Genomic DNA, 19,518 nt, shown 5'->3' with positions numbered 1-19,518 from the left:
AGGCTATAGCCAAAATAATGTTTTGAGTCAGTCAGCCATCAGTTTTTCTAATACACTTAAAGGACCACCGGTAGTAAAGTGCACAGCAAAAAAAAAAAAAAAAAAAAAAAAACGAACAACTTCCATATCTGTATCTATAACTTTGCTTTTTTCTGGGATGCTTAGTCAGATTTTGTGGGCATTTAGAGAGGAAGAGAGAGGTAGAGAAACCTTTTTGTGTGTGTGTGTGTGTGTGTGTGAAGAACCCTTGCAAAATTATTTTAAACATATTAAGAAAGCCACCACTACTGGTCACTATGGTTAGATTGATTTTTTTTTAGATCCAGTGAAGTCTGTCCCACAATGTACCTAATATAAATAAATAAAACATCTTCAGTTAACTAGCAGATCATTCATTTAGTTCGCTATTAAATAAGAAATCTAGCGCTAAAATGTGTTTTTGAACTCAAGCTGCGCGCTCGTTGCCGCGGCGATCAGTTGCATGGATACAGTGCTCTGTGCCTCGCTCTGTGCAGTCTTCACTCGGACGCGCGCTTCAAACTATCGCCGTTGCGGACTCTATTCATTCCGGTGTAATCACAAAATAAAACACAAACGTATCCTTGCTTGATATAACTGTAACCGCTGATGAACATATTCAGTTTTGATGAGAGAGAAAAATATGTACGAGTGATTTGACGGACGCACGCGGGGTGGGCGATGGGGGGTGGGGGTTTGGATACATTTTTGTCATTGGTTGTTGCGTTAAATCTTACCCAGATACAATAGTGCTATTTTCTGATTGGCTATTGTGTAGCTCGACGAACAACACCAGAGGAAACGCGCTTGATTCATGCCGGTTCCACAGTGAGAGCGGCGCGGCCAGAGTTTTGGCCGCTGCAGCATATTCAATATATTACAAATAGTTTTTCAGCGTGAGAAATACAATGTGTGGCGGGAAAGCGTGACAAAAGACCGAAATGAGTGACTGTCACGCTCAATGCTTGACACTTGAGAGCCCTGTTGTAGAATTGCCAGACCGGTGAAGCCATTTTTACCAGGGCGTAAAAAAATTGTCCCGCGAGTTTTGCGTCATCTGATCGGCTTTTCTGGATCGGCCTTTATAGAGACCGCCGATCACACATCCCAAAGCAATTATCGGCCGATCATGATCGGCGACCGATCAATCGGAGCACCCTTAGGATTAATCAATGCATGCTGATGAATAGTGGTTTTAATGGACCAAGGCTAGCAAAGGCTTTCTGGGTTGCAGCAGAAATACCTGTAATATATTAATTATCATTGCCAAATTTCAGGATTTTCATGGATTTTGGACAGTAATTTTAATCTGTAATTTTAAGCATTTTACATTTGAATTATATACAATCTATCTATTTACATTTGAATCATATTCTATCTATCTATCTATCTATCTATCTATCTATCTATCTATCTATCTATCTATCTATCTATCTATCTATCCATCTATCTATCTGTCTATTATCATCTTTCTATCTTTTAAAAATCATTAAACATTCAAATGTATGCATTACATTTTAAAAGATTAGAGTATTATAATAAACTGATACAGATTTTTCGTTATCAATAGTTTATAGTTGTAACAAAAAGCAGAAATCTCACACTCCTTACCTTCTGCATTTTATAATAATTTCCTTTTCCTCTGTCGAGCGATCATGAGTAATCGCTCGACAGAGGAAAATATAACCGCTGAAAAGACGTAGGAGGAAGGGGCTCTGTGATTCGTGAGACCATTTTTATCATTTTAAATGCCTTAATTCGTGAATTCGTAATTGGCGCGTTTCACCATCAGTGTGCAATGCGCGTGACGTCTACGTTCGTCAATAAATAAACTGCACGTGTCTTGCGGAAGAACATTGTAGACGGAACTTCTCTCCGTTAATGTCTATGGCGAGTCACGCAGGCACGGGCTGCTCCGCAGCCGAGACGACCCCGGGATAAAATAGTCCAAATATAAACACTTATTATAGGCGTACCGTAGTGATTTAGAATAAGTCAAAAACACGGTTTGGAAAATGGATTCATGATGTAGCCTACTCGTTCATTTTGAACATAAGACTGCAGCAGCTGATACAACGGCGATCTGTTGCTCAAGCGTCCACTCGCCCAAATGCGACCACATAACATTTTAACTCGCACATTCTCAAAAAATGGTCGCATATGCCAAAGTAAACTGTGGCTTTTTTGAAGCGCGAATGTTGTCAACATAACTCTTACACACCTGCGACTTCAATGAAAGAGGAGGGGGTTCAAGTTCTGTCGATGGGTCTCCTGCATCTGCAGTTGCCATGCTATCTTTTGAATGGCTGTAGCTAAGTTAGAGGAGGTTGACCATAGACTCGCAGCTTTTCAACACGCGTGTTTTTTTCCCTGCTTGGCACGCCGACTGGACGTGACATGGGGGCGTGGCAGCATCGACGATTCCATTTTTTAATTCGATCGATTCGAATTTTTTTTTATTTCGATCGATTTCGATTTAAGATCGAAATCGTGACACCCTTACCCCTGCTATACATTGAAGCCCACGATTTCCCTTTTCTTCAAACTTTTCGAACTTTATAGAAGATTGGAGTAGGGTTGGGCGATATGACAAAAATATCATATCAGAAAAATTATGATTCACGATTTTATCACGATTCTTTTTCATGTTGGTTTTACTATTTTGCAAATGACTGAGGATTACAGCCAAACTAATATCAAAAAACAAAGTCATATTTAAAAACAAAGCCTTACCAGGAAACAAAATATAAAATAATAAAGAATGGCAGACATTTAGGCCAAAGTGCACGCGATGTTGTTTAATACAGATTAGGGATGGGACGAAATATCGTTTGACAAAATATCGCGATACAAAACATGACGAAACGCATCGAGGTCGAAAAAAAATGGATCGCGAAATAAAGATAGATGGCACTGCTGCATGATTTGCGTAGTATATAAATAATTTAGTGTATTATATGTGTGTGTGTATGTATATGGGGCAGACATACAGTCTATGGTGGCAGGCTGGCAGCACCATCTGCTGATCAAGCAGGGTAAAACTAAATGAAAAAAAAAACTATATCCGGGGAACGGTGCGGTACGTCATCATCACGTCAAGACAGCGCATGTTGCAACAACAACACTGCAGTCTACAGCGAGCTAACAAATATTAGCATCAGTACCAACTGCCTTGCCCCCAAACAGCCGACCAAGGAGTCAAATGTATATATATACCGTAAAACTTCAAATAATAGCCCGGGCTTTTATTTTCCCAAATCGTCGAACTGCACCGGCTTGTATTTGAGACAGTATTGTATTGAGACCTCAAACAGAAAGCACAAAGACTTTCTTTAAATTGAATTTCGTTTTGTATTAATTGTATCTTTATATGAGACCGGCCTTTATAATTTAGTGTTGAGATGTTCATTGAGTCTAAGTAAGCCGAGAGTCTCTAATCTCTAAAAATCTCCAAATGCTCCACGTGAAACTGCGGTCTTCCGACCTTTTACTATCGTGTCAATTGATTTTGATTAATATGCGCGAGGGAGAGAGAGCAAGACAGCGCTCGTTTTGTTTGAAGACGTGAGAGTGCGCGCGCGCGGCCGGGGCTCTCTCTCTCTCTCTCTCTCTCTCTCTCTCTCTCTCTCTCTCTCTCTCTCTCTCTCTCTCTCTCTCTCTCTCTCTCTCTCTCTCTCTCTCTCTCTCTCTCTCTCTCTCTCTCTCTCTCTCTCTCTCTCTCTCTCTGCTCGTTATGCGCCCTGTCAAGCGCAGCAGTCAATTCATTCTACATCACTAGCCGATCAAAAGAGGCTTTGGCGGGACACACATTATACAGTAATATTTTTTTCCTTTTTTGATATCGTATCGTGACGTATCGTATCGTGACCCTGGCATATCGAGGTGCATCGTATCGTGAGTTTAAGTGTATCGTCCCATCCCTACTACAGATGTACATCGCATCTGTTCGTTCATTCACTCTCGCTCGTACATTAGTAAACGTTATTTTTACATGAACACATCCAAACTATATTGCTATAGCCTACTGAGATTTGTTCTAATCGCGATATAGAATAGTGTCTGTAATGATAACATTTCGTTGACTAGTTTTGGATAGATTATAAAGTTTTTACTCTAAAATAGACATCAAATAAGCTTTTGTTAGACAGTTTCTGCTCATATGTTAAATATATAGTATGTTTTGTCAAAAATAAACTAATCAACTGTTATAGTGTTGTTTGTTGCAAGCTAGGCTATATCAAAATAATGAATCCTTAACTTTGAAATATGTAATATAAAATGTATTGGCCTACTTTAAAAAATAATACTTTATAAGAGATTTATGGAAAGACAATTTTCTTTTCAAGATGTTTCCAACTCTAACTTTGAACCAATTCTATAGAATGGCACATATAACCTATTTGAACAGGATTTGTTTCCAGGTATGACTAAAAATGTGCTTTTGATTTTCATTTATATTTTGATTTTATATATATATATATATATATATATATATATATATCGTCGCTGCCCGATGAAACTCACGTATGTCCAAAACGGTTACTTTTCAGGAAGTGAAAAAAACACGTAATTTCAAAAGCAGTTGAACGTAGCGTTGTCATACTTGGTACGACAACTTTAAATGTAACCATATTCTTGCCAGTGTAATGATATAATCCACATTTGACCAAAATCGAGTTTAAATGGACATACGTGCATATTTTACAGTAACGGTGGTCGATACGCGTTTTTCCGATCATTAATTAGAATGACCCAGTCGCGTTTCATATTGACAGATGAATAGGCTACGCTCAGTTTATTAAATAGCCTACGTCTCAGATTATTAATACGCTCAGTTTATTATATCTCTCTTGCAAACTATGAAGGGACAATGAATCAATACACTGACATGGAAATGCTAGACTGATAGGGAAAGATGATAGGGAAGCACAGGCGAAGCACTGCTACTTGGGCGCAGAGATAGGCTATCAAGCAACACCTGAAATAAAGCTTGCAAATTTGTTGATGAAAACATTGATTAAAATGAAGATACAATTTATACAAAACGAAATTTTCAAGCAAAAATAATATTCGAAGATCGCTGGGTATTATTTAGTGCTGCCGCGATTAGTCGACTTAGTCGACGGAATCGACCATGCAAATTAGTCGACGCCAATTTTTTTAGTCGACGTGTCGTTTTACTATTGACCGCATATTTATTTTTGGTCTCAAACGGCTCACTGTAATTCACCTCCACACACCAGTCTGTGCGATGTGCGTGCCCTGCTGGTTAATCTGCCATCCTCTTCCTTCCCCCGCCTTCACTGCTTTGATATGAAAAATTGTGGAGGCAGTTGACGGTGCTTTCACACTGGGCTCGTTTGCTGCGGTCCGAGCCCGCGCGCGATTGTTCCCGGCGCCCCCGCAGCGTTGGTCTGGTTTCACACTCAACTTAATTCTACCGAACCCTGGTGTGTTTGCGTGCATCTTACGCAATCGCAAACCTACACGGCGCATGATAGAAAACAGAACGTGGGTCAATATATATATATTTTAATTAATTCTGTGCTATTATGCGCAGCTGAGTGAACAACACAGGTGCGTGTGTCGCATAAGGTGGCCTTCTGCTGCTTGCAAATTGACTCTTTTGAGGAGACACTTTTCCAAATGTGTTGCCCTGATTCCACGGGCTAAGCGCGAATACACTGCAGACTCGCTCTCGCTCGTATCCAAGGTAAATCATCAACACTATCATCCCTTACAAGTGTTTTATTTAACTAAATACATAATCAGCTAAAACGTGCACCCGAGTCCGTGTTGCTTTCACATTCACGCAAACCGCGGCACGGGCCCGGCATGCACGCAAGTGTAAACGAGAGCTGCATAGCTGCGTGCCTGCCTGCTTCAGCGCGATTCATTATAAGGCAGAGCTAAGCGTAGTAGGCTAGTCCAGGCTCTTTCAATTCAATTCCAATTTATTTGTATAGCGCTTTTCACAATACATATTGTTTCAAAGGAGCTTTACCTAAAATGCATGAGTGCATCTACTTTAGCCTACAATTCACAGTGATGTTTTCAGTTATGCATTTCAGAAATGTACATATAAAAATGTACAGTAAGCTAATGTATTAAGTTAAGGCAGAACAAAGAGCTAATTTAAGTAATGAATACATGCATGTTTGTTAATAGAGGATTAGATTAGGACTCTGACTAATGGTATAGCCTAATGGAAATGCAGATACTTATGCTTAGATTGTTAATACATAATGTTTTTCAACAGGTGACATTTTATATTTTGGCCCTTCAGTTCAAAATAAAATGGACACAAGGAAATGGCAAACAATGTTTGTTTTTTTAATTAGTCGTTTAGATTAGTTGACTAATTGAAAAATTAGTCGAAAGATTAGTCGTTAGAAAATTAGTCGTTAGTGGCAGCACTAGTATTATTTGATTATTAGCATGTGAGCAAAGCGGAGCGGTGTGACGCTTATAAGTTAAAAAACTTAAACATACGTTTCATATTTATGTTTAAATAATATAATGTTTTTTGTTTTTGTTTTTCATCTATGTTGATTATATGAAAACGGAACCGCATGAGATGAGTAAGATAGGATCATAAGATGACCAATAGGCCTATATCGGAAAACATTTGGAATGGGTCAGATTTTGATCTACTAAGTTTTGTTTTGTAGAAAGCCTTTCTTTAAATTTTATTTCGTTTTGTATAAATTGTATCTTCATTTTAATCAATGTTTCATCAACAAATTTGCCTGGATTAATAAAAAAGAAGCACTTCATATGAAGTGTGCATTTCTCTCTATAGGCTCGTTCACTACTGCGAAGATGGCGAGTCTGCATCGTCAACTTTATCAACAATTCAAATGTTTCATGCATAATCATTACTTTCGCCCGTTATTTGTGGCAAGCTTTATTTCAGGTGTTGCGTGATATCTCTGCGCCCAAGTAGCAGTGCTTCGAATCTTCACGAGACCGGCGAGATGCATCCATAGGGTGGGAGATACGCGGCGTGATTGACAGCTTTGACACCAAATGGATATACGTGAAAATCAGATGACATGATTTCACAACTTTTCATTGGTCATTTAGATAATGTGAAGCATGCTGTATACGGAAATGAACCTGGATATTCTATCCGTCGAAAAATCTCAAAATCGGCAAAATGGACATACGTGGTTTTCATCGGACAGCGACGATATATATATATGTTAGGGCTGTAACGATACGCAATATAAAATCGAAATCGCGATACTCAGGTCCACGATCCAGTATCGCGATGTGAGAAAGCAGAATCGCGACACACCCCTTCCAACTCCCAGAATTATCCTTCCCGTCCAGATCCAATGCTACCACATCTTTAAATTACTATTAGTATTATTTGAAGTTAACATTATAAAATACGTAGACCTACACCACAAAACTAGTTGAGGATAAATAATTTTAAAATTTGGCAATTTCAGCGTTATAGACGTGAAATTTGCAGCCAAAACTTGAAATATAAATTCTCAGAAAATGCATTTAATACCAATATATTGACACTTCTTTTTATATATCCATAGCCTACTCCCTTAATAAAGTCCAGTACATGTCCAGACATTAGAAAAATATAAGTCTACACATTTTATTTTTCGTGTTCGCATTTAAGAGGAAAAAACAATGTCGTGACAGTTCTCTGGAAGCGGCACTAAAACTTTCAGAGACCTCAAACAGAAAGCACAAAGACTTTCTTTAAATTGAATTTCGTTTTGTATTAATTTTATCTCAATTTTAATAAATGTTTCATCAACCAATTGCCTTGATTTAAAGGAGCTGTATGTAAGAAATTTATTTCAATTAATCATAAAATGGCCCTGATATATCACTAGACATTAAGAAATCATGTACATTTCAAATACTTATATCACTGACAACAGTAGTCCGGCCAGGATATTGTCATTTAAAAAGTGCAGTTGCAGCCCTCAACTGATGTTGATGTTGTCATGTTGTGTTTTGGTCTGATGCTCCACCTATCTACCAATCACGAAGTCAGTAGTGTTGCGGCATCCGGGTTGCCAGCTCTGCTCTAGTTACCACAGCTGCAGCTCGTCACGCTCCTGCTGGATCCTGCAGCCGATCTGGCAACCTTGAGTCAGGGGGGAGGGGGAGGGTATACACCACTCTACAGTAATTTGAAAGTGATTGCAGTACCAGTTTTGGCCACAATCTTACATACAGCTCCTTTAATAAATAAGAAGTAAATATAGCAGACAGATAATCACGACATGGAGGTGCCGGCGCGTGAACTGGAGCTCGTCTCATATGAATCGAAACCCAGTGTATAAGCCTATAGACCTGAGAAATATTTCTATATTGAAATGTCTACTTTTAAACCGAACAATTCAAAACAAAATAAAACAGACTGCTCTCTGCTTATGTAATCTGTATGAAAAGTGCATTTCTCTCTGGCGCGTTCACTACTGCGAAGATCGCGAGTCAGCATCGCAACTTCATCTTTGCTGACACTGACAGAAAACAATTTATTAATAAACAATTAAAATGTCTCCTTGCTATATTCGACATATTCATAATCATTACTTTTGACGGTTCTTTGTGTCAGCTTTTAGGTGCTTTATTAGCAGTGCCACCCTTACGTTACATGAACGTGTCACCACCGCATCAGCACCGAAAACATGGAGATTTTTTTTGACAATAATCGCACAACCTATTTGATATTCTATAATTAAATACTCAGTGACTCATCCCAACCAACTATTTAAAAAAATTTACTTGTAAGCGTCTTTTTACATGTTACATATCATGTGAGTCGTGACTACCTTTCCATGTGACGCGAGCTAGTTGAAGAACGTGAAGAAACATGGAAAACAACCCAGAGATTGCAGACCCTCCCAATACATTTCAGTCAGCAGTATGTCAACATTTCGGCTACACGGTGGAGAACAAGGATGGCAATCGTGTAGTCTACATGACCCACACAATTTGCCGTAAGTGTTTTAATAAGCTTCCTCAATTGACCGGCAACACGTCCAACATGCAGATGCATATCCTACGGCACCATCCCGAAATCAATTTAGTTGGAGCACAGAAAACAAGTGTTGTTAGGTGCTGTTTGACAGGCTTTTTAGTGCCTGTGAGCTATGGGTGTACGTGCTCAGAAAAGCGCATGTTAGGACAGCGCATCAGCCTGTGAATGAAAATGTTTAACCGGCAATGCTTAAAGCACTTTCAAATAATTAACTTTTGTGAATTGCAGTGTCCCGTGAGTGTAACTCGACATCCGCGTTAACATCTGATGTGAATGTACGTCGCGTCGTGAGACGGAGGCGCCAGAACTGCAACTGATATAATGCACTGTAGCACGGTAGATCGTGGAGACATTTTAATCGTCCACGATCAAAAACCGTGATATTGCACACCCCTAGATTGAAGGGTTTTTATGTTTGTGGAATTGGAAGCAAGCCGAATACATCTGTTTCTAGACCGCACTCAGTTCTATGGCGAATTTGGGTTAAAAGCGAATCGATTCTGTCGAAGAGAGAATCGTGATGCATCTGCTATTATCAGTATATTGAACAATGACATCTTTAACTGAGATAATTTTTGTCAGTCATTCATCACTTAGGGCTAGAGATGCACCGATTGCAAATTTCTTGGCCGATTCTGATTGACAGCATATACAAACAAAAATCTACTTTTCTTCAATGCTAAAAAGTAAAAAGGCAGTAATACAATAATGCAAACAGCACAAATAAAGGCAATAGAATAAATAGAGGTATGAGATAAACACTGCTTTACATTTTTCAGTTGCGTCTAACATTATTTCAGGTAAGATAACACTGGATATTCTTCATTGTAAAAATTAAATACAGATTAAAGGGATAGTTCACTTTGAAATTAATTTTTGATATGTTTCAGCTTACCTCAAGGGCATCCAAGATGTAGGTGTCTTTGTTTCCGCAGAAGTTTCAATTTTGATATTTTTAGGTCAAACCGTTCTTGTCTGTCAGTCATATAATGCAGGTCTATGGTCACCACCTCAAAGAGCATGCACAGAGAAGTCCAAATTAAACATGATTTAATGACTCGTTTCGTGTCTTAGGCCATCAATGTGTACTTACATTTACGAGTCATTAAATCATGTTTAATTTGGACTTCTCTGTGCATGCTCTTTGAGGTGGTGACCATAGACCTGCATTATATGACTGACAGACAAGAACGGTTTGACTTAAAAATATCAAAATTGAAATTACTGCGGAAACAAAGACACCTACATCTTGGATGCCCTTGAGGTAAGCTAAAACGTATCAAAAATTTATTTCAAAGTGAACTATCCCTTTAACCCTTGTGCATCAATTAAAAAAAGTTACACATAGCTACACAGAGGACAAAAATGTCCGTGTCAAAGAACTGTCATAAAAATGTGAAGCTTGGGAGCACAGACTTAAGTTTGGTATCATTTTAAAGAAGACCCTTGGCAGATTATTGCTGAAGTAAAAATATAATAATAAGTAAATCCAAAAAAAAGTTATATAGGTATAAGTTTATGAAAATTATTTATGAAAATTATTTTACATAAAACATATATTTTATAAATCAAGTTGAACTCTAAAACGGCAAGAAAATCAAAGCCATAAATCTAAATAAGTTGTGTTCCAAATTTGAGGTTGATATCTCAAAAAATGAGCTTTCGGTAAGAATTTGTTTGGGCGCAGTAACAGATTTTCCCCATTGGGTGCCAGCAAAACTCCACTGGCGTACACAGTGATTGCATTTGTTATTTGCAGTTGAGTTTTTCTCTCTCACTATTACAAACACACACATGCGCACACACACACATATTTTTTTATAACACACATACTAACCACACTCTGACATCCATACCAACACACCCACACAAATATCGTTGCATAATGTATCGAATTGGCTCTATAATATGCCGAAGCAGAAAACAGGAATAAAGCGATATTTGTTTTATAGGCCAAACCTGGAAAAAATGGCACCATCTGATAAAAAATAGTAAAAATGTAAATTTTGAAGCCTTGCCAACAGAATGAAAGCCTCTTAACAAAGATTGCATCATTTTATAGTTAAATGGCACCAGGATTAAAAATTGCAGTTTTAATGGGTTTCAATGGGGACATTTTTGTCCAAAAGGCGCTGAGAGGGAATTATTTTTTGGACCTAGTGCAAAAAAGATTTTTCAAAGGAAATGGAAGTGTAATAGTAAAATTACAATAAAAATACACACCTGTGCCAAAATTCATCCAGTTAGCATTAACAAAAAAAAAAAAGTTACACATAGCTACAAAGTGGACAAAAATGTCCATGTCAAAAAACTGTCATAAAAATGTTAGGCTTGGGAGCAAAGACTTAAGTTTGGTCTCATTTTAAAGAGGACCCTTGGCAGATTATTGCTGAAGTTAAACAAGTGAAAAAAGTGAAACCAAACATTTTGTATAGAGGTTTAAGTTTATGAAAATTATTTATGAACATTATTATCGTTATTTTATATAAAATATATATTTTATGAAACATGTTGAACTCTAAAACTGATATAAATTCAAAGCCATAAATCTAAATAAGTTGTGTTCCAAATTTGAGGTTGATATCTCAAAATATGAGCTTTCGGTAAGATTTTGTTTGGGTGCAGTAACAGATTTTCCCCATTGGGTGCCAGCAAACCTCCACTGGTGCACACAGTGATTGGATTTTAGATTTGCAATTGAGTTTTTCTCTCTAAAATTTTACAAGCACACAAACAGACACACACACAATTTTTTTTTTATTACACGCATACAAACCACACTCAGACATCCATACCAACACACCCACACAATTATCGTTGCACAATTTATCCAATTGGCTCTATAATATGCCGAAGCAGAAAACAGGAATAAAGCGATATTTGTTTTATAGGCCAAACCTGGAAAAATGGCACCATCTGGTAAAAAATAGTTAAAATTTAAAATTTGAAGCCTTGCCAACAGAATGAAAGCCTCTTAACAAAGATTGCATCATTTTATAGTTAAATGGCACTGGGATTAAAAATGGCAGTTTTAATGGGTTTCAATGGGGACATTTTTGTCCAAAAGGCGCTGAGTGGGAGTATTTTGTGTACCTAGTGCAAAAAAGATTTTTTTAAGAAAATGGCGGTGAAATAGTAAAATTACAATAAAAATACACACCTGTGCCAAATTTTATGCAGTTAGCATTAACACAGGCAAAGTGATAAAAAAAAAAAAAAACTGAAAAGGACAAAAATGTCCATATGGATGCACAAGGGTTAATGTTTACAATTAAAGTTAAAAAATTTATTCAGTCAAGAAAAGAGTAATTTTCTTTGTCTTTTGTTCTTTGATTAACATAAACTCTTAAGTGACAGCAGTCTAATATTTTATGAATGGATCCAATATATTGTTACACAACATGCGTTATCTTTCTCAACTATTTACGTTCTAAAACTGACTGTTTAACTGAATACTCGCCAAGACGGACATTTTGAGAATTTTGAGTATTTGAATGAATGCGGTATTTTGGGGTTGGATTTGTCCAGCTGCATGTTTCCATGCGACTGACTGTGAGCTTGGCTGTGACGTTATTTCCTGTGCAGGACCTACACTACGTTCCCAAATGTGGTTATAATGTATGTTGTATGTAATTTAAATATGAATAGCAAATTATAAATCTGATGCTGTTGTAAGTTGTGTGTAAATTTTGTTAAAGTCCCTGTAAAGGCAATTCTAAAAAAAAATTCTAAACCCATTATAAATGTTTGAAATGTATTGCTAAAACATATTACAAAGACTGTGAATTAATGAATTGTGGAGTTAGACCGTTAAACAGTTTTTCACCATTGCTATTTTCCGGATTTTTTGGGCGGGGCTAAAACGGGGCTCGATGACGCACTGGAGCCCCTGAGCTCCTGGACACGCCCCTACTTGATGACGCACTGAGGCCACCCAATCGCGACTTACTGTCAGTACTATTAGTTACTACAGCCTACAGTTTGCTTGCTAGCTAGCTATGCCTTCGACACGGAAATGCGTAGGCTACTACCTGGATGCGATCATGTACTAAACAGATCGGTGTCTTTATTTAAATTTCCTAAAAACGATCACATCAAGAATAGGTGGATTCATTTTGTGAAGAGCCAACCTTGATGGAGAGCTGAGGATCACCGCCAACACCCGCCTCTGTAGCGATCATTTTACACGGGATAGTTTTATAAACTTTCGTCGGAGACAACTGGGATTCACTGATAATCCACTGTTACTGGTGAATGGGGCCGAGCCGACTATCTCCCGCCTCGGCCTTCATATCCCCGTCCCGAAAGCAGTATCACAAATATCACCGTCGGCTGCTTTCCCGCGAGTGGGCGTGGTTTCAGCGCAGCCAGCGGACACGCCCCCAGCGTTTGAGAGCAGAGAATACTACTCATTTTTTCAAGATTTTGATAGCTTATTTTATGTACTTGCCGGCTTTTTTTATCATTCAAATTTGTCTGGGTGGCTAATAACACATTTTTCTGTGGTGTGACAAACTCAGAACACATACTTAATTTTTACTTTACAGGGACTTATATAAATATAAAATGTAGTTTAAAAAGTGAGAAGATTTGAATCCCAGGAAACACGTGCCCTGATAAATGTATACCTTGAATGGACTAAGTATTTTTGGCAAAGCATCAGCAAATAAATAAAATGTAAATGCAAGTGAAAATGAGAAATGCCTGAACTTCCAAACAGAAAAAAAAAAAATGCTTATTGGTGAACCATGACACAAAGCTTAATGAAATGTTTTCAAAAATAATACATTAACTTTGCCAACCCTAGTAAACACAATTAGATGTCAACTCTTTTTTGTTATCGTTTTGCTATTATTGTTATTATGAACAATGCTGATCTGAAACTTGTGTGTACAGATTCTACTCTCCTATAGTAGCTCCTGGCAGTGTGCCCCTGCTCTTCTACCCTCCAGTTCCCCCTAAAATCAATGTTGAGTTCAACGCTATGGTTGCTCATGTAAACTCACCGTCAGACTTCTATGTACAACAAGTGGGTGTAAAAACACACTATTATAAATTCCAAATGAAATTAAATGAATGATTGAAAATGTGATTTACTCACCCTTGGTGAATGCAGGTTGAAAATATGGAGTACTTGCTGTTGCATTCGAAGCTTCAAGACTGTTACAGTCATCCCAATGCAGACCAGGAGTTCCAGATCTACTGCCCTTCTATCTCACAGGCCTGCGTCGCTAGCTATGACCAAGAGTGGTGCAGGGTCCAGGTCACAGGTGTGTGTGTGTGTGCACTATGTCAAACATATAAACATTCAGTAAAGGAAGACTGTCGCTCTGATAAAATGTATGACGGTTAAGGCCTCTGTTTATCTCTCAGGTTTCCCTGGTGGTCGGATGGTCGAGGTTCGGTATGTGGACTTCGGTTACATAAAGACTCTCTCCGTGAAAGATCTGAGACAAATAAAGGACGAGTTCTTTGCTTTGCCAGAAATGGTAAGATTTAGGCTGTAATACTGGTTATGAGGGACAAAACTGGTATGAAATTTTATACTTAAGTAAGTTTCATTCATATTTAAACCCCCTTTAATCAACAACTCCGGTTTCTACATCAATATCCAAATGAACAGACTAGTTTTAAATAATAATTACTTGCTGGTGCATGGCAAGATATCTTGTGATCGTGTTGCCTCTACAAGTACTTTTCATATTCACATACTTTTCATTTTAATGCCATGGTAACAAACATACCTGAGAGTGCAAATATCCTGTATCTTAGGGTGTACTCACACTAGGCACTGTTGCCTTGTACCGTGTTTTTATGAAATGTAATGGAGTAAAAAGTATGATATTATTAGGGTTGGGTACCGAAACGCGGTGCCAATAGGGAACCGGTTCTGACGTAAACAGTAGTAGCCAGACCGAATAAGAACGAAAATTTCGGTGCCTGATTTCGGTGCCTGAGTCTCTGTGTCATGAGGCGCACACACGCAAAGTCTCTCGCTCTCGCGCCGTGCACGCACTATACGGTTTGGAGCACAGTCTGTTCCGTCTCTCATGCGCGCTCTTGCTCGCTCGCTCTAGATTCCGGGAGATTTGAACTAATTTGCGGGCATCAGGGAGCCGTTATCAATATGCGGGAGACTCCCGGAACGTCTGCTGATAGCGAGGGGATTAATGAAGATGCCGAAGACAAAACGCTCCCAAGGTTTGGCTGCATTTCACGTGTAAAATTACGCGTCAGAACGCCCTCTAGGTGTGCCGATTGTCTGAAGAATCATATAGAATCACGCCAATCCATTGGCTGATGGCGTGGGCGCCGCCTTGACGCTCTTACGTCGTCATATTATATTAGCGCGCGCATCATCTGCTCCTCAGATTTTTCTGCCGAAAAAGGAAGCTTGTCGGCAGCGCGAGGAGTTTGGCAGTGAACGCAGCGTCTCGTTCCCTATTCAGAGAACATGGGTTACACCATTAACCAGAGACGTTCTCTTTCATAAGTTTACTCAAAGCTGCGTAGCTAAGATGCAGTGGGAACGAAATACCAAACTTGCCAAGCTAAGCGCTGCGTAACTAGTACAATGACCAGATAACTTACATGACTGGTTCAAGCAGACAAAACATGGGAACCTGTAGCCATGTCGATATTAGATTACCCTGCTGGTAATCTCTATTAATCTCCAGTATTATTACATTGTTTGATACAATATTGTTTCATTTGATATTATGTAAATGTGAATTTTTTTTTATATTGGTTTATTTATTATTACCATATGTTACTTGTATTTATATTGTTTAAAGATATAAGTTAATATTGTGTCCAGTTTGGCCCTGTAAATAAAGGGGTATTATTTTTTGACAAAGTGTGTGCGGTTTCGTTTTCTTAAGTACCGTTTCAAGAACAGTTTAAGCACCGGAACCGTTTAAAAAATACAGAGTAGGTACTGGTATCGGATAAAACCCAACCGATACCCAACCCTAGATATTATGCTTTGGAATGTAGTGAAGTAAAAGTTTCCAAAATAAATATACTCTAAAGAACAGATATTTGAAAAATGTACTTAAATACAGTAACAAAGTAAAAATACTTCCACCGGTCCACCACTGGTAAATATTGAAAATAAATATAAGGAAAATATTTAGCTCCTTCCAGATCATGCATGCTCCAGTTGTTTCTGTTAAAGGACCCAAGATAGATATATCGGCTGTTCCACAATCTTTCCTCACCGACACTCTACTCTGACACCCTACTGCAAATGATTTTGTCAATTTTGGTTGAACTTATCTACATCTATGAAACTAATCCTTCAAGTGTTTAAATGTAATAATTTCATTCCCCTTATGTTTGTTTCATTTTGATTTTGTCAACATAAAAATAAAATGTAATATTTAAAATCAAATGTGCAGTGAAAATTACCCCGCAGTATCAGATAGCATCCCACTAGTAAGAATGATCCTGTCAAAGCAGGTCTTACAAGCACACCTCAATCATCGGCATGAGACCTCTGATAAATAACCAACTTAAGGAAGCCTATCTGTCCATCTATTTTCAGGCCTTGTGGTGCAGTCTGAATGATGTGGTCAGTTTGCAGAAAACATGGAGTGATGAAGCCTGTGATATGTTTAAGGAACTCGTGGAGCATAAACTTATCACTGTTGTGGCAAAACGTAACTTTACACCTACAGACATAAACACTAGGGGTGTAACGGTTCAAATTACAAAAGGTTTGGTTTTTATTTCTTAGGTTCATGGTTTCGGTACGGTTCGGTATGTGTTTAGGGTAAAATGACAACTGTCAAATAAAAATAAAGAAAATATGAACAAATAATCGAACTACAAGCAATAGTACAAAATAAATACAATAGAGCAAAAATACAAATAAAATCCAGTTAGTCCACTACATATACACATGCACTGATACTGATACACATGTTGTCTTTCTTGACTGTTTACAATATTTTTGTGAATTTGTCCATTCAAGCCCATAACTTGAAATTAATATTTGCGCACTGTCTGAGACGCAGCTTTCCGTGTGCGTGCTTCGGATGATTGCACACACAAATCTTCTCACAGCGTGCGCAAGGTCTTTCACGTCTGCTTGGGCTTGAATGTTTAAATTGCCAAGGCTTAAATGAGTTTAGTTTAAACACATTAAAACTACTCACGCTCACGCGCTATCAACACCTGGGTGATGACGTCATAAATAACTGGTCATATTAGAGCATACGGCACTCCTATTTAACTAAGTTTAGGAGAAGATAGAATGTGTATCCATTGACAGAAACCTTCATTATCCTAACTCTGTCTGTTTTATGTGTTATTTTCAATAAACCATATTTTAGATGCGTCTGCGTCGTCAGATTTGAGAAACCGCGGTGCAAGTTTGTGCCGAACTGTGGATGGAGAACTTTTTATATATATATATTAGGGATGTCCCGATACCACTTATTCACTTCCGATACCGATGCCGCAGCTTTGGCTATTTGCCGATACCGATATCAATCCGATTTCTTTATTTTATTCTTGAACTAATACTAATAAAATTAATGGAAGCACTTTGCTCATTTAGCCACCTAAAACATCTCACTCAAATGGAGAACAAATACTTCTCCAGTATATAGTCCACAACAACAGTTGATTATGAAAGACTGCCACCCTTTTTTTAAACACTACAAATAAATAAATAAATAAAAATACAGGTACTTCAGTGCTTAAAGCTACCAACAGGTTTAAAGTAGGGCTGTCAAATGATTAATCATGATTAATCACATCCAAAATAAAAGTTTTTTTTACATAATATATGTGGGTGCACTGTGTATAATTATTTTATATATATAAATACACACACATGCTTGTATATATTTAAGAAATATTTTCATGTATATACTGTATATAGATTTATATATAATTTATATTATATATAAATATAAATATTTTATATATAAATAATATTTTTTTCTTAAATATACATGCATGTGTGTGTATTTATATATATATATACAAAATAATTATACACAGTGCACCCACATATATTATGTAAAAAAAACTTTTATTTTGGATGTGATTAATCGTGATTAATCATTTGACAGCCCTAGTTTAAAGTTAATCATTAACAAGCTTTAAATTACACATTGATCCGTGTACTTTTGCATCCATTCGTTTTTCCTTTTTTAACCCGTAAAACGAAAAATGAACGGTTGTTGTATTTTTAAAACGCAAAGTTGAACACCAAAATTTTAATTTGAACTGTAGGCACACCAAATGGTGCGCAAAAAAATAATTATTGACGTACTTTCAGATTTTTCTTTATGACTTTTTGCCCCTTTATTAAACATTTAAAATATTCACAAATTAATATAGAAAAAAAGTTTTTCCCGCAGTGTTGAATGAGAAGAGCCATGTGTCTGGAACCATACAGAGAGGTGATTTAGGCTCTAGATGATTTATAGGCTAATAATAATAAATGTGTCTGAAAAATAACGATGTATTTTAATTGTTTATTAATAAACTAGTGTTTTCTAAATCAGTGTCGGCTGGAAACATATCTCCATCTCTGCTGTAAAGCGGATGCGCCTTTAGAGAGAAATTCATAGCTATGGATTAATCAGACGGTTTGCTTTCGATTCGAATTTGTTCGTTTAAAAGTGGACATTTCAAGCTTTAGCCTACATAGGTAGGCTATATTTTGTTTCAGTTCATTTTTGAGATGCGATCCAGTTCACAGAGACCATGAAAGCACGCCTGATTGTTTTCTTTTATTTTACAAAAGCACAACGTTTTCTTGTTATTGTGAGTTTACACAAATAAATATAGATAGAGTATTTTAAGTTGTTTCCACTGTTGATAGGAAAACGCTAGTGTTTGCACCCGCGCCTCCGTGCCATGCAGTGCGCTCCACACTCCGCACAAACCCTTGCTTGGACATGCGTCAAAATCTTGTGTCTACAGTTTACAGCCTATGGTTTATAAACTGAGGAGACTGAATGCAAAACCGTGTTTTTAGTACACAGAAGGTAGTGGGTGGGAGTGTCTGTTGTGAGTTTAGGGGGCACGTCAGCCAGAGATGTAGAGTGAGAGAGAGAGAGAGAGACTACTGCCTGCTGAACAGAGGGTCGCCGAAAGAAGGATCTGAAGTGCCGGTGTTTCGGCTACAAAAACCCGCCGAACTGATCCGAAACCAGCCCAACTTTTAAACACCCGCCCAAACCCTTTTTAGCCCGCAAAATAGATTGCAAAATTAGCCCAATTGGCGGGAAAACGCCCAATCTGCAGGCTGAGCCGCTCAACTGGATGTCGCAGCAAGGGAAATGCTAATATTCAAGCATTTCAAGCATTGTTGGATAGGTATCAGATCATATTTTTTTCTCCCCTCCGATCTAGCATTCTGGGCCAGTATCGGCACGATACCGATGACGTGGATCGGATCGGGACATCCCTAATATATATATATATATAAACAGAGAACTGTTACACCCTTTATAAACACA

At 37.8% G+C, this 19,518-nt stretch overlaps 1 protein-coding gene across 2 annotated transcripts in view; it reads left to right on the top strand.

The window, feature by feature from the left end:
* rnf17 (ring finger protein 17) overlaps window positions 1-19,518 on the top strand; it is a 107,506-nt gene that overhangs the window by 68,172 nt on the left and 19,816 nt on the right. For both annotated transcript variants that reach the window (XM_056260672.1, XM_056260671.1), the window contains exons 16-19: window positions 13,934-14,066; window positions 14,154-14,307; window positions 14,411-14,526; window positions 16,584-16,698. In XM_056260672.1, the coding sequence (XP_056116647.1) occupies window positions 13,934-14,066; window positions 14,154-14,307; window positions 14,411-14,526; window positions 16,584-16,698 (518 nt within the window). The remainder of the gene's footprint in view (window positions 1-13,933; window positions 14,067-14,153; window positions 14,308-14,410; window positions 14,527-16,583; window positions 16,699-19,518) is intronic.

The sequence above is a fragment of the Rhinichthys klamathensis genome, unplaced genomic scaffold, assembly GCF_029890125.1.
Source record: "Rhinichthys klamathensis goyatoka isolate OS25496 unplaced genomic scaffold, OSU_Roscu_1.1 h1tg000177l_1, whole genome shotgun sequence".
NCBI classification, from domain to species: Eukaryota; Metazoa; Chordata; class Actinopteri; order Cypriniformes; family Leuciscidae; genus Rhinichthys; species Rhinichthys klamathensis.
The sequence above is the reverse complement of the archived record's forward strand: the minus strand, read 5'-3'. Positions and strand labels throughout refer to the sequence as shown.